The 16,275-nt window shown below is 35.0% G+C and overlaps 1 protein-coding gene across 2 annotated transcripts; it reads left to right on the forward strand.

Annotated features, from left to right (window-relative positions):
- Positions 1–7,239: 7,239 nt before the first annotated feature.
- LOC119987624 (FK506-binding protein 4-like) lies at positions 7,240–8,478 on the forward strand. Of its 2 annotated transcripts, none has more exons than XM_038832530.1 (3): positions 7,240–7,501; positions 7,619–7,700; positions 7,861–8,478. In XM_038832530.1, the coding sequence occupies exons 2-3, from the start codon at positions 7,628–7,630 to the stop codon at positions 8,244–8,246; spliced, it is 459 nt and encodes a 152-aa protein (XP_038688458.1). In that variant the 5' UTR covers positions 7,240–7,501; positions 7,619–7,627; the 3' UTR covers positions 8,247–8,478. The 2 variants fall into 2 exon arrangements, with proteins under 2 accessions (XP_038688458.1, XP_038688457.1); XM_038832529.1 differs by having other exon boundaries at positions 7,240–7,280.
- Positions 8,479–16,275: the final 7,797 nt, after the last annotated feature.

Genomic DNA, 16,275 nt, shown 5'->3' on the forward strand with positions numbered 1-16,275 from the left:
GTTTCAAATTTTTAATACAAACTCCAATAATCAATTACTCTCACTAATTATTCCAAAGAGATGTTTAGTAATTAATAGTAGAGCAACATAATCAAGCATTCTACAACAATAATTCAATTGGTCACAATAACAAAACAAAGAAAACAAGGGGTTGGTTGAATTCAATAGTAATAGTCAAACAAAACAAGAAAAGGTACATAATTTAGTGAAACCAACTCCATATTAAGTCAAACCAATCCAAACGACACAATTAACAACTTAAAATCCCACTAATCCGTCAATCCATCAAAAAAACTAGAAACTCATCAACCAAAACTGATCTAATCATGGACATGAAGCAGGTGAAACCCTAGTCCCTCAAATATTCATTCAGCCACTCCCAGTCCCAGTTCAACAGAGAAAGATGTAAACAAACGCCTAAAAACTCAGCATATCCTAAGCCCTATTTCGCAAACCAACTTTCAATCAACAAAATCTTGAACAAAACCTGAAAGAACTATTATACAATGATCGATTCATACCTGATTCGGAGCCTGAGTTTGATGAAATCGCAAGCTAAAACCCCGGATGCCCATCGCAGTGTAGTTGAGGATTTTTGGAGAAAAGAAGGTAATAAATCGATTACAATCTCAAATACAAGACGATTAAACATAGAAAACTTGAAATCCATACCGCAATCGATACAAACCAATATGGAATGGAAGCTTCAAGACGGTGACGACGGATATGTGTTCAACGGAGAAGAGACGAAGAAAAGGTTGAAGACAACCCACGTTTTTTCCATCCCAGGGAAAAGATGTGGAAATTTGGCACCTGAAGCCCACGGGTTGCATAATGCAACCCCATTTGCAACCTGGGTTGGAGATGGTCTAAATGACCCAACAAAAATGATCACAAGTTGATGTGACATGCCACATAAATTCCACATCACCAATTTTGTCTCCATATAAGAGACATACACTCTTTCTCTTTATTTCTCTTACCAAAAAAAAATATACATATTCGCCAAGCAAAAGGAGAGAGAGGGATTCGAACCCTCGATAGTTCTTTCTCCTTTCTCTCTCCTCTCTCATTTTCTCCCTCCCACTCTCACGAGCACCGCCACTTTCCATCAGAGCTCCTTCGTCTGGCCATCAATCGAAGCTGTTGACACACCGAACAGAAGCGCTCGACCACCACGATCATTTTTTGACCCTCCAAACCACCCATCGTCGCTCATATCTTTGGAAAAAAGCACCCAAAGAAAGAGGTAACTGCAGCACAAATCGTGTCAATCCGGCCACCTCCGACAACTGACCCCATAGTTGGACTTTACACATCGAGATGCCCCTTATCCACTCATTTTTTGGCCGGATAGCTGTCGAAATCCGACAACCCAGTTCAAATTACATTGTTTAAAAACAATGTAATTCGTCGATCCATGCATCCAACCACCTCCAGCAACTCTCCTGCCACCTTTAGCAACAATGTAATTTGTTTTCTCACTTTTCTTTCTCATATTTTGGAAGTTGCACTGTATTGAAAACAATGTGTTTGACATTGTTACACATTGTTACCTTGTTATTCTTTAGCTATTTTTTCTCCAGCTTTTATATGGCAAAAATTGGAAATTACATTGCTTTGATAAATTTGACAATTTACATTGTTCTGGAATTTGGCAATTTACATTTGTTATGAAAATTACATTGTTTTGATAAATTTGACAAAAAAACAATGTAATCGCTTGTCTGTGTGTAAAAAAAACAATGTAATCACAGGTTTGTATGACAAAAAAATAGTGTAATATCATTCATTCTTAGTAAAAAAAACAATGAATACCATTCTTTTCAATGTAATTCGTGAATATGAATGATTTGCTTGTCTATTTGTGGTTAAATGAAATATGATGAAATAATGGAAGTGTGGGAGAAAAGAAAAGTGGGAAATATAAGAGGGAATGTTTAATTTTCAAATTTTAAACAAAGGAGAATGGAGAGAGAAGAGGGAAATTTAATTTTCAAAAAAATTGTCATGTCAGTAAATATTTCATGTCAGCATGACTATGATAAAAAAAGTTGGGACAAGTTGGATTAAAAAAAGTTGGGTCATTTAACATTTTCATTTAAAATAACTGTGATAAAAAAAACATTGACATCTTTAATATTTTTTAGGAAATGCCAATTTTAAATGCGAAAATGATATAGAGCCCAAGATTTTGGTAGCCCATTGTAACCCAAGCCTAGGTGGCATGTTCAGTTAGCAATTCTATGTGAACAAATTTTGAATTTTAAAAATTAAACACAAATACTCTCCCCTCTCCTTCATCCTTACGCTTCTCTTTCTCTCATCTCTCTCCTCTTTTCGACGACCATCCGGCCATCGATTTACGAATCTGAAGCGTCGGATCACCATGACTCATCCTCAACCTTCGTTTGCTGCTAACAACTGTTTATTTCGTCGAAATCTCTCCTTGAAGTTGCGGCCAACGAAACTTTTGGAGTCCGATTCGACCACCATAGGCCACCTCTCCGTTAACCACCACCACTGTTGAACTTGCCTTGACGAGCTCTACATGTTTAAGCCCTTGGACGATTGAAATACTCACCGGAAAGTGAACTCATTTGTAACTCAATTGTAACCCAGTTTTGGACCATTAACCAGGTATATTTTTTTATTGTCTTCATCTTCTGAATGTATGGAGGATTTTATTTCAGAATATATTAATTTTGGTGTCATTCTACTGGTTTTAATATGAATAGATGGTTATTACATTGTTTTGATGGTTATTTCATTGTTTTAATATTAGACAGATCGTTATTCCATTGGTTTTAATCACAGACAGATTGTTATCCCATTGTTTTTAATGTTAGACAGATCGTTATTCCATTGATTTTGATGTCATTCCACTGTTTTTTCAATGATCAAGTGTTGATAAATGTTTTTTTATGGATTTCAATTATGATATGGTGGTTAATATATAATGAAGATATTATAGGTGGATGAATGGTGTCGTTGATAGGTTGAATAACAATAACACTGAAGTGGTTGGATGAATAAAAAATGTAATTCAAATAAATCTCCATGGATTTCAAGTAAAAATAATGATTTACTTATTCCACTGTTTTAAGTCAATGAAATAAGCATTGGTCTGGGATGAAATTGAATGGAATAAGTTATTCCATTATTTTAATGTAATGAAATAACCATTGGTCTAAGACAAAATTGAAAGGAATAAGTTATTCCAATGTTTTAATTCATGGAATAAATATAGGTTTAAGCCGAAATTCATTGTTTTTCAAAAGCAGTTTAACTAATTCCATTAATTTAATTTAGTGGAATAATTAATTTCACTTATTTACATTACTGAAATAGCTAAATCCACATATTTAAATAATTGCGAGAGCTAAATCCACTGATTTAAATCAATACAATAGCTAAATCAATTATTTTTAATCTATAATCCATTTTTTTAAAGCACAATCCAATATCTACTGATTAAATTAATGATTTATTCCACTGAATAAATCAATGGAGTGACTAATTTCATTGATTTAAATCAACAGAATAACCATAAGTCTCACATGAAATTTAATGGATAGCTAATTTCATTGTTTTAACAATGAATTTAGACTGATTTTAATAATTTATAAAACATAATAGTTCAGAGTTTGAAAATCCAATTTCATTCTTTTATTCATGAATTCCTTTTTTTTGAAAGAACAATCCATAATCCATTGTTTTTTAAAAGCATCAGTCCATAATTTATTTTTCCAGTTAAGAATCCATTGTTTTTGAAACAATGGAATTAAGAACGATTAAGTAAAAACTATTGATGATGGATCTTGTTAGAAAGATATTTATGCATTGATTCTGAATATGTAATTTTTTTAAAAACTTAACATTTATTTTATGAGTTAAAATGTTTTGAAATTTCATATAAGAGAGAGAAAAGTTAAACAAATTTGTGATGTCAACATGAGTTTTGAACATTCAGTAGCAAAGAAATAGTGGTATTTATGTCTCAAAAATTCATATTTCAAATTTTGTCATGTCACCTGATGAGTCACTATGCCACATGCACTTGGGCTACATTGGGTCACCAAAAGTTGGGTCAACCATCACTACCGTTTTAAATGTCAACCATCTGGTCAGTCAAACATTGGTCATATCACACACACGTATGTATATACGGTGGGACTATTGACACCCCTCGTTTTGCTATATAAACCCCTTTGACATTGACAAGTGACAAGACATAGACTCTCTGTTAGTATTAGCTAGCAGTTCTTTTACTTTTGTGTCAGAAAAATGTTGGAATTTTGATGTAAATGAAAAGCTCGATTGCAAAATCATTTCTCACTTTTGTTCACCCTACTGTTATTTACTGTATCTCCTCTCTCTCTCTGCGCCCCTACTGCCTTGGAATTTGCCCCATCCCTCTCTCTCCTCTCGTCTGTTCTGTAACCTCCACTTGGGTATATATATATATATACATAATGAAAAAGACATCATTTAAATTTGTTATTTGAATATTTGATATAGGTATAAATTTGATACGTTAAACACACGCAAACAAAAATATTTGACGACAACATTTATTTTTTTTTCTTTGGAAAACTATGAACTTCAATATATATCTTAAATGAATATTTTTTAATATTACTGTATCCTACTGATAGGATAGTCATATCATCATCAAAACGTGCCAAATTTAAGGTCAAATCTACTTCTCTAGGCTTGACGATTTCATAGTTCTTGTGACAAATAAACTTTGAGAGATACCAATACGTGAAATCACAACCATTTTAGAGAGAGACTAAAAGTTTGACAAGACAAATTTATGTGAGTCCCATGAGTCAAGTACAAATGGTACATCAACATTTAAGTTAGTATGATATCTCAGTGAAAAGTAGACAAGTATTCAGGGTCAGTTTGCCACATAGGCTTAGAGTGATAGATTGAGAAATATTAACTTAGCTGTAGCTATGGTTAGAGAGAGTAAGGATGAGTAGGTAGGTACTCCACAAGTAGGAAAACTCAAAAAAGCGGATCAAAGTCCAATCAAATGGGTCTTACCCTTTCGCGTTGCATTGAGAGTGAAATGAGCTCCCTGCAACTTCATTTTCAAACTCATCACAGTGAAAAAGCTATTGAGTAAAAGTAAAATAATAACGTCGAATAAAAATAATTTATTTTGACTGTATTAATTATTATTGATGAATAAAAATAATTTATTTCATATGTATGTTAGTATGATTTCAGAAGATTGGCAGCTCCCAGACAAAAAAGCTTTATCCAAAAGCAATTTATCCGACAGTTCAAGCAGTTCCAAGACAGATCAATTATCCTACAGTTACAATAAGGCAATAGCAGTTACAACAGGATGTTACCAGAGGAGGTTAAATTATCTTAGGAACTGACATAACTGCATCAACTGACAAACCCGCAAGACTTATAAATACAAATCGTTCTCACATTTGCAAGGGAGATTATTAGACACTCTACTCTAATAAAATATCAAACTTTGTGGACATAGGCAAGTTGTCGAATCACGTAAATTTTGTGTTAGTATTTTCTTAAAGTTTTCTACTTTATACGTATTCTATACTTCGGTGCAAATCTAGCATCGACATATATATATATATATATATTTATATTTTCTTTGACTTGGATAATTTTCCACTTCATTTTTCTCAAGGGTAGTTACTTACATGTCTTGCGGAATTGTCTGCATCTGCAGTGTCTGCGTAGTACCTACCAAGCATTTAAAGCGACGACGTATTTTACTAGGGGACAAATCAAAGACAAAAGCCAGAATGATGTGACATGGGCATACCATGACTTCACTCTCCATTAACTATAGTTGTATGCTTACGTGGCATGACGTGGTTTATTTGATAGTAGAGATGGCAATTTGACCCTCGGGTCCGGGGACCCGACCTGAAATTTTGGGTTCAGGTGTCACCCGAATGAGGTGTTGTGGGGATGGGTAGGGTATGGTAATGCCATACCCGACCCTGAACCCGACCCGAAAATATATTAATATAGATATATTATATATATTATATAATATATTTAGGGTTTAAGGTCCCTAAACCATAAACCCTAAACCTTAATACTTTAATAAATAAATATATATTTATATAGATATATCATATATATTATATAATAAATTTAGGGTTTAGGGTCCCTAAACCCTAAACCTTAATACTTTAATATATAAACCATAAACCCTACTTCCTAAACCCTAAAACTACTTCCTAAACCCTACTTCCCTACTTCCTAAACCCTAAACTCTAACTAAATAACAAAACCAATTTTTTTTTTTTTTTTTGTAATTTGGATCATTATAATCATATATGTAAACCTTATGTAGTCATAAACCCGAAGTAAACGTAGTCATAAACCCTAAGTAAACCACTAAACCCTATACATTATATAATATAAATACTTTATACTATGATGTATATATTAGTATAATTTCTTTTTAAAGTTTATGACAAATTAAATATTCAAACATACTATTTTGATAATCTCGACACTCTAATTCTCTAAATACTAGTTTAAATATAAAAAAATTTGAATTATTCCCGTCAGGTCCGGGTCGAGTATCCCCATCCCCGTCGGGGTCGGGGACGGGATCCCCGAATCTCAATGAGCGGGGATGGGGACGGGGATGGGGATGGCATACCCACCCCCGGCCCGCCATGCCCCGTTGCCATCCCTAGCTGATAGTGAATAATTGCTAGCCTAGGACCCACTTTAGTCTCTGACAGAGTGACGGAAGAGTGTGAATGACAAGTGATTTGATTAGAGGAATAATAGAGGGGTTTATAAAGTAAAAAAGGGAGTGTGTATAGCAGGATCCATGTATATATATATATATGTGTTGTTATTGACCATAAAAGAGAAGAATGTATATATATATATATATGTGTGTTGTTATTCACCATAAAAGAGAAGAAAATAAAAGAAAAGGGGTATTGAAAATGATGGGTGTTGACGTATTAGAATACAATTTACTTTCCTAACTAAAATATTAATCCAAGCTAAGGAAAGGTTAGATGGATCAATCAAAGACGGCACATGCAAGCTCAAAGATTGGCCAGGGAGTCAGAGTCGATCACGACCATCCATCTACCAACATTAATGATGGAAAATTCAAAGCTCATTCACACCACACGTGTCATCATCACCTTGCTTTATCACGTCTTTTTAAGACCACCAATTTCAACTCGATTAACATGCAAGACTCTTCAACCTGGTGCTTCAAATCCACCGCAGCCATGGCTGAGCCAAATGTATGTGCATGTTTCCTGTTAAGACATATAGATATATTCAGTCTTTTACCATCAAAAACGCGTTTTCGGAGGAGATGGATCACATTCTGTAATAACTCCACAGTTAAGCGTGATTCTGCAAGAGCACTATTCTCAATAGTGGTTCTAGGGAATGCAAAGCCGTACGCGTCCGATGTATCAATGAGAATAGATAAATTTAAAGCGGAAAATATTGTTGATGTGTATTGTGTTGAAAATTCTAATATTTCCAAGCTATCTATTCAATTCTAATTGTGTTTCATATTGCTCTACAGTCTACACGTACGTCATAATTATATCGCCTTTTATTTTTCTTAAAGGTTACAACAATGGTGATAAAGGTGGATCTTCAATGCGAAACGTGCTACAAGAAGATCAAAAAAGTGCTCTGCAAATTCCCTGGTGAGTCTCTCTCTCTGTTCTAAAATTATAATTTTTTTTTAAAAAGAGCTACTTTAATCAATTTTCTGTATCGAAATCAATTGAAAATTACTGAGTTATATGTGTCTATATATGTATGTACATGTTTGGATTGTTTGCGATTTTGTTTTGCGAACAAAAGAAATTCGAGACCAGGTATACGATGAGAAGAAAAACACAGTGACAATCAAGGTGGTTGGTTGTAGTCCTGAGAAGATCAAAAGGAAGATATGCTGCAAAGGAGGTAACTCTGTCAAAGGCATTGAGATAGTTCCCGAGAAGAAGGAACCTGAGAAGAAGAAGGAACCTGAGAAGAAGGAACCTGAGAAGAAGAAGGAACCTGAGAAGAAGGAACCTGAGAAGAAGAAGGAACCTGAGAAGCCCAAACCACAGCCATGTTCGTGTAACCCACCACCGATAGCGGGTTTACCAATTGGGGTGTGTTGTCCTGGGTGTTATGGAGGACGAGGCGGTTGGTCGTGTTACCACGGATATGGATATCCGCCGTGGTTTTATGGGTATTGTTGAACACCAGTTTATGACCGCTGTGGCGGCGGTGTTTATTATGTCAGCAGATGTGAAGAAACCCCCTCTACCTGCTCAATCATGTAATCATTAGTGTTTTCATGGGTTGGAAGATTGGGTTAATTATTAGTTGCTAAACATGACAAACTAAGGTTTGATGTGTAATTAAGGATAATTGTCTTATTATGTCGTTATAATTGTCTCCAATAATCAATTTTATCTTTTCTTTGGTGCTGATCCTTTCTTTCTTATTTCACTTTCTGCCTATTTTTATTGTTTTTTTGTTCTAATAAATTAGTGTTTGAACTCATGCGATGCAAGAATTGCAAAATTTTTTTACAATTTCATTAAAATACTTGATGATAGAAGAATCAACACAAATAAAAGAGTTTTAGAAAAATATACCCATAATTATATTTGTTATAAAATATTGATTTATAAAAATATTGTTAAATAGCAGTTTCTTGAACAAAAAAAACCTAGATAGTAGGATATACAAGATGACTTCTTGGACCACATGTTACATTTTGAAGTTATTTTACCCTGAGAGAGAGACTTTGGAGATACATAATGAATGGAATCAAATAATCCAATTATTGGGTCAATGAAATCAATATAAAGTCCATCATCTTCAATGGAGAATCCTCAAACTCATTCGAGAAAAGACAATTTTCAGGCATCAAATCTTTGAGAACAATATGAGTGATGTGAGGATAGAAAAATTACAAATATTAAAATAGAAAATAAGTTGATGGAATTATTCCAGTTGGGAATATATAACCTAGAGCCAAATAAAAAAAAATAAAAAAACATTTGACTTTTTCTGGGTGAAGTAGAAAATTCACGCAAATCTGAAAATTATCTGTCTTTATCGATTCACAAATCGGATATGCAGAGGTAGCTTTTTTTATTTTGAATTAATTTACAAATCGAGGAGTTATTTGGATTTTGGAAAGAAAAGGACAATCAAAAAGATAAATTAAACTTTTAATTGCAGTGCAAATGAAGACGATACTTCTCAAGAGAGGTCTCTCGCTTTGTGTAACACCTACCCCCGAATTTCCATACTTTGCTAATTAAATAATTTCCATACTTTGCTAATTAAATCATAATTTACAAATGTACAAGTACATTACAAATATCCTACAAATTTCCAATTGGCTTCATGTGGACAGCTCAGCAAGCGGTGCTCCTTGAATTCCAGAAGTGTGGGATACTCTCAATCTGCTAACCCATCTGGAAATATATTTAAAAACATGAAAGCGTGAGCTCGCTAGTCCAATGAGAGATACAATTTAAAAACATATTTGAAATCTGAGATAAATAAGTACAACATCTGAAATCTGTTATAGTGCTGCCACGTTGATTTTCAAACATAGAAACCATGCTTAGGCAACACGTAGTGAAAACCCATATAACTGCATATTCCAATGAAACCATGATATCAAATATCTCATACTCACTATATAACGAATTGTCTGAAATCTCAAGTATTTCAACATACACTATCTATCAAAATATCATCTCTTGGCCATGGACAACTCATATCAATCTCACGCATCTGGATTGACGGATCAGAAACCAGAGCGAGTACAATTTCATAAATCTCGTCATACTTGAATATAAGTGTCTCATAGGCCAAAAACATTTCATATTAAACCATTCCATAAAATGCTCAAATACCAAGTATAAACCAGCACGTAACATATCAGGGTTCAAACTCTTCCAAATCATGTAGTCACGCAAATCTTTTCCATATAAGAAATTATTCTTTAAATACCAGTAATAGCAATAAACTTTCATTGGAAACATTCATTCAATGAAAAATAATAGTTTAAGTATCACTCACAGTAAGCCAAGACTTTCCTAGCGTCCTTAGACCCTTCCGAGCGCGTATACAACACTTGCCCTTCACCTGATATTCAGATTCAATAATTCCTCCATTAAGCTTTACTGTCCAGCAACCTCTTATAAAGCAACATACATGCTCTGGAGTCTAACTAGCATACTTCTAAAATTTGTAGAACTAATCACGGTTGGATACTTTCTCAATTACACCGCCGACTAAGGCTATTTATTTCCACAATAGAAAAATCTCATTATGCAAGATTACTCTTCCACTAAGATTCAGTTCTTAAGACCACAGATTTCAAGAGAAACCTTGAAGGCATCTGAACATAATTAAGAATAACTAAAACAATTCGTAGAGCTCGTGTAGTATACCTGATGGAAGAAAGCTGGGTTTAATCTCTGCTTTATCTGCCAAGACCCAAAAGTCATTTCTTTCGCACTCCCTCATCTTCTCTGTTTCTCATCTTTTTTCTACGAAAGCACCAGAACAATTTCTTCTACTTATCCATTTTACCACCTTTTTCATAATGTTGCTAGGTTTTATTTGTTTTATTTTACTTCCTCAATATATACCAAGGAAAGAGGCTATGATTCCCCATTTCTTATCCCTTTCCATTTTATTTATATTTTAACTTTGATTAACAAAATTACAAAATTGAGGCTTGGAATAAAACTCTAATCACCCTGATCCCGAAGGTTAAGGAGCCTAAAGAGGTCAAGGAGTTCAGGCCCATTTCGTTATGCAATGTAAGTTATAAGATTATGGCTCGGGCTATAACAAATTAATAGATTTCGATTGATCTTGGATAAGGTCATTAATGATTTTCGAAGTGCCTTTATACCGGGCAGACTAATAACTTGCAACGTTTTGATAGGCTTTGAATGTATGCACTGGATCCAGAATCATACGGGAGGCAAGATGGGTTATGCGGCATTGAAACTTGACATGAGTAAAGCATATGCTAGAATGGAGTGGGATTTCCTGAAAGCTATGATGCAGAAATTAGGGTTCTTTGAAAGTTGATATAAGCTGATTATGAAGTGTGTTAGGTCGGTATCATACTCTTATTTATTAAATGGACAAGTGATAGGCCATCTCACACCTTCCCGAGGTATATGACAAGGAGATTTATTGTCCCCGTATTTATTTGTGTTGTGTGCACAGGGCCTATCCTTGGTTCTTTCTCAGTCAAGGAATAATGGCCTTATCCGTGGAGTGAAGATTGCTCAAGCTAGCCCTGCTGTGTCCCATCTTTTCTTCGCCGATGATAGTCTAATTTTTTGTCGAGCTATAGTGGATGATTGTTCTCATTTAAAATCATGTCTTAGCTTATATGAGAAAGCTTCAGGGCAATTGATAAATTACAAAGTGCCCTCTCTTTTAGCCCGAATTCCTCCCAACTCATGATTGAAACGATGAAGAATATTCTTGACATTCCAGTGGTTCAAAGACACGATTTCTACCTTGGTTTGCCAACGGTATCAATGAAGAATAAAAGGGTACAATTCGGATAGGATATTGAAGAAACTAAATGGGTGGAAGGAGAGCAGGTTTTCGATGGGGGGAAGAGAGATATTGCTTAAGTCTGTATCCAGGCAATGCCTACGTACATTCTATCTTATTTTCGGTTGCCAGCTAACATTTGCACTGATATATAGCGTGCTTGTGCTAGATATTGGTGGGGAAGTTCAGAGGAGAATAACAAATTGCATTGGAGAAGCTGGGATAAGTTATGTGAACAGAGAGAAGGGAGGCATGGGATTTTGAACTATTTTGAATCAGGCTCTATTGGGTAAACAGGTATGGAGATTAATGGATCGATCCCACTCACTTGTGACGAGAATTGTTAGGGGAAAATATTTCCCTACGGGGGATATTTGGACAACTGGGGTTAGAGGAAATCCTTCCTTCACATGGAGGAATTTATTGTGGGGAAGGGAGTTGTTAAGATACGAAACGCGCTGGGTGATTGGGAATGGAGAACATGTTTTCATTTATGGAGATAGATGGGTACCAACTCCTAAATCTTTTACTACTGTGTCTCTAGTAACACTCCTATTACAAAGTAGGGTGTCTCTGCTTTTAGACCAGCAAGGTGGGTGGAATGAATCGTTGATTCGACGGAGTTTCCTGGATTTTGAAGCTGATATGATATTGAGTATACCTTGTCCTAGGAGGATGGTAGCTAATAGATTATGCTGGCACTATGATAATAAAGGAAGGTATTCAGTAAGGAGTGTGTATCATTTGGCTATAGAATTGCATAATTCAGGTACGTTTGTATCGACTGATTGGAGGAAACAGTGGTGGAAATGGTTATGGGCAAGATTAATTCCCCCGAAGGTCAAGATTTTCATATGGAGAGCTTGCCATGACATTATACCTACAAGAGGTAACTTGATGAATCAACACGTCCCTTGTTTACAGAGCTGTCTGACCGACACCAAAGTGTGTGTGTACTTACCCCAAGTGTAGGGTATCGTCAAGTAATAAACCGGTGAGTCCGGTATAGATCCACGAGGAAGCAATGCAAATTTGAAGTGAATGATATGCAAATGACTAGCTAACACTAATAAACACAATGAATATCAAATAAAAGCAAGTAAAAGAAATGGGCCAAATGACTCGGTAGCATGAGCGATTTTGTAATCAAAGTAAGCACAAATTGGATTTAAAACAATTAATTGAAAACCTAGTCTCTAATCCGTCTCGGTGGCTACTCGGTTCTCATACTCAAGGTATCATTGCAAACACACACAACCATACACAATGCATTGTGTGATACTATCAATTATGCATATGCAAAGAGAATTGGGATATAAGACTTCAATTCATACATGTAGGCCATCGGGTCTCTTAATCTACGATGAACGCAAAGGGTTAAGCACCTAATATTATGGATTAATATTCCCCCTTGGGGCTCGGCTTGGCTAACACCCTAGTTTCACACTCAAAGATTAATTAACCATAACTCTCCCATGCACATTTCTAAATTAACCCAAAACCCCATCATCAATACACATAATTAATAGCTATGCAATGGAAAACTCAATTAATTAAGGAAATCATGCAATGAGTTTAACAATTTTCAATCGAACACATTTGATGCAATCCCTAGACTAGACAATCCAAGAATACAATCAAATATGTCATTCTCATATATCCCATCACACAACTATCACGAAATTAAAAGAGAGAAATCGAAGCTACGACTCTTTGAGCATACCTTGAGTAATCGAAACCTTGCACCCACCGTTCGGGACTAGAAACTAGAGAAGAGAAGTACCCACTCATGATTGTTGCAATAAACATCCAATCTATTGTCATCTAAATCAGAGTTTATACAAAATCAAGAGAAAGCATCAAAAACAACAAAGAAAACTTAGAGAGATAAACTAGATCTACACTACTCCTATGGTGGCTTCATCTTGGAGAAGTCAATGAATGAGGAAGCCAACCAAATCTTAGGGTTTTCTCCTCTTTTTACAATAGAAAATACCTAACTACCCTTATAAAATCGTTCCCCATTGGTTACATACATGATTTACCCCAAATGCCTTTGAAATTTTAGTGCAGAACTTGCAGATTCGCGACGGGTGTCCGGACATTTCATGCATCCTCCAACTTTGTGAGCCTCTGTCTCAATTTGTGAAGAAAGTGTCCGGACGGGTACTGTGGGTGTCTGGACGGTAAGTGTCCGGACACCTTGGGAAGTGTCCCGACACCTCACAGCAAAAAGTGCCCAAAAAGTGCTCCAACTTGCCCGAACAAGGTCCGATTCCTACAAAATCAAGGGGAAACATTTGTAAATATAAAATTAAACTAAAATGTAATCAAATACATTAACTAAGTGCTAGAACATCTTAATTAAAGGACATTACAACCTCAAAATAGAGATCCAATCACTGTCCGTTGTGTGGAGGTGGTCAAGATAACACTTTGCATGCTTTATTCTTCTGTCTACATATTAAATCGGTATGGAATACGAGTAAAGTATGGGGAAGCTTACGGTCCGCATTGGGAGGCAGTTTGTTGGATTGCATGGTCTATCTGTCTAGACGAGTTCGCACACTGTTGTCGAGGAAGTACACATCCCGCCCCCTCGAGAGTTGATGTTCATTGGAAAATGCCTAGCCCAGGGGAGTTTTTGATGAATGTTGATGCTGCTAGAGAGAAAGATGGTTTCAAATCTGCAGTTGGTTGCGTGGGTAGAAATTCTAATGGCAAGTTGATTATAGCATCTGCAGTACCAGTTGGGCTCCTTTCCTCTGTTGAAAGTGCAGAACTATTTGCTATTAGGGAGGGTATCAAGCTTGCAATTGAGGTTGGCTTGGAGCATGTCACAATTGCCTGTGACTCTAAGGGAGCTGTGACCAAGATCAATGCGCAGGATTCCGGGTTGAATGAAGATGGCAGCGTTATTGGTGAAATTCGGATGCTACGGGAGGAGTTGCAATACTGTAGGGTATCTTACTACTCGAGAAATTGTAACAATGTAGGGCATAGTATTGCTAAGTTCTCTTTGACTTGTTCAGTTCCACACATTTGGAACGAATCGAATGAGCCTCTTTGGCTCCAGGAAGCTGTGGACTAAACTCAATTAGAGGTTAGTTATATATTATATATTTAAATATATATACATTAATTTATTATATATTAAAAATAAGCAGTTCAATTTTTATCATACTGCTTGAACCTTCAGCTTAATTACACAGTTTGATACACGATATGATTTTAAAAATTATGATTAGTAACATACTATAGTAGGTAGGAAAGTAAAGATAAAGGGAAAATATTATAAATAAAAATGAACTACAATGATGAGAAGTTTAATCAATACGTAGATTTAATAATTTCAAGGAATTATTATCATATTTGTGATTTAAAGGTACTTTATTATTTATGTTAGTTATCATAATATTTAAATATTAATTGTATACAATATTATTTTTTATTTGGAATACGAAAAATGAAATGTAGCCCAACAGTTTGATAGCTCAACAGGTTTATTCCATTGATTTAATCAATGTAATATCTTTATTTCACTCTTTTATCCCAGAATTCATTGTCTAAAATTTATTTTTTTTAATATAGATTACATTGTTTTTTAAAAGCATAGTCTAGACTTTATTCTTTTAGCTTTGAATCCATTGTTTTTGAAATTTCATTGAAAAAAACAATGGAATTAAGATTCATCCAATAAAACTCATCGACAATGGATCTTGTTAGAATGAACTTTATGCGCTGATTCCAAATATGTAATTTTTTATAAAAAAATATAACATGTATTTTGAGAGTTAAAACGTTTAAAATTTCGTGTAAAAGAATTGGGCTCCATGAACTACCACTATATAGTATGAAGCCAAGTTAAAAGGCTCGTGTAGTTTGTTGTTTGAAGCCTAAGTGGGAACTATTGAGTAACAAGTTTTTCACAGACAATCACAGATTATAGAACAATATAGAGAAGCAATCAAAAATAGGAAGAGAGAAGAAGAACACAAGATTTACGAGGTTCGACAATTTGCCTATGTCATTGAGGTTTGCAATTATTTTCAATAGATGAATTCCTTCGTCCATTCGGCTAGGGTTTATAACCCTTATATATCAATTATCTAGGTACCTAAAAAATACAATTATACAAAAATAACTAATCCACATCAATAATAAATTTAATAGGAACTGACCCATTAGTTTTCTTATGTCTTTGCGATTAGTGTGCCCTACAAGCGTTTACGATTCATATGAATCACGTGGAAATCATGATTTCACGTATATCATGGGATTCTATCATAGAATTTGCAATAAGTGTGATAAAAGATACGTAGATCTTTAATATTTTTTTTCCCCCTAAAATGCCAATTTTAAATATCAACCATCAGGTCAATCCAACATCGGTCATATCACACACACGTATGTATATATGTGTTGTTATTGACCATAAAAGAGCAGAATGTATATATATGTGTTGTTATTGACCATAAGAGAGAAGAAAAGAAAAGGGGCATTGAAAATGATGGGTGTTGATGTATTAGAATACAACTAAAATATTAATTCAAGCTAAGGGAAGGTGAGATGCATCAATCAAAGACGGCACATGCAAGCTCAAAGATTGGCCAGCGAGTCAGTGATCACCGCCATCCATATACCGACAATCATGAAAATTCAACTCTCATTCACACG

Source organism: Tripterygium wilfordii, chromosome 21 (assembly GCF_013401445.1).
Source record: "Tripterygium wilfordii isolate XIE 37 chromosome 21, ASM1340144v1, whole genome shotgun sequence".
Classification (NCBI taxonomy): domain Eukaryota; kingdom Viridiplantae; phylum Streptophyta; class Magnoliopsida; order Celastrales; family Celastraceae; genus Tripterygium; species Tripterygium wilfordii.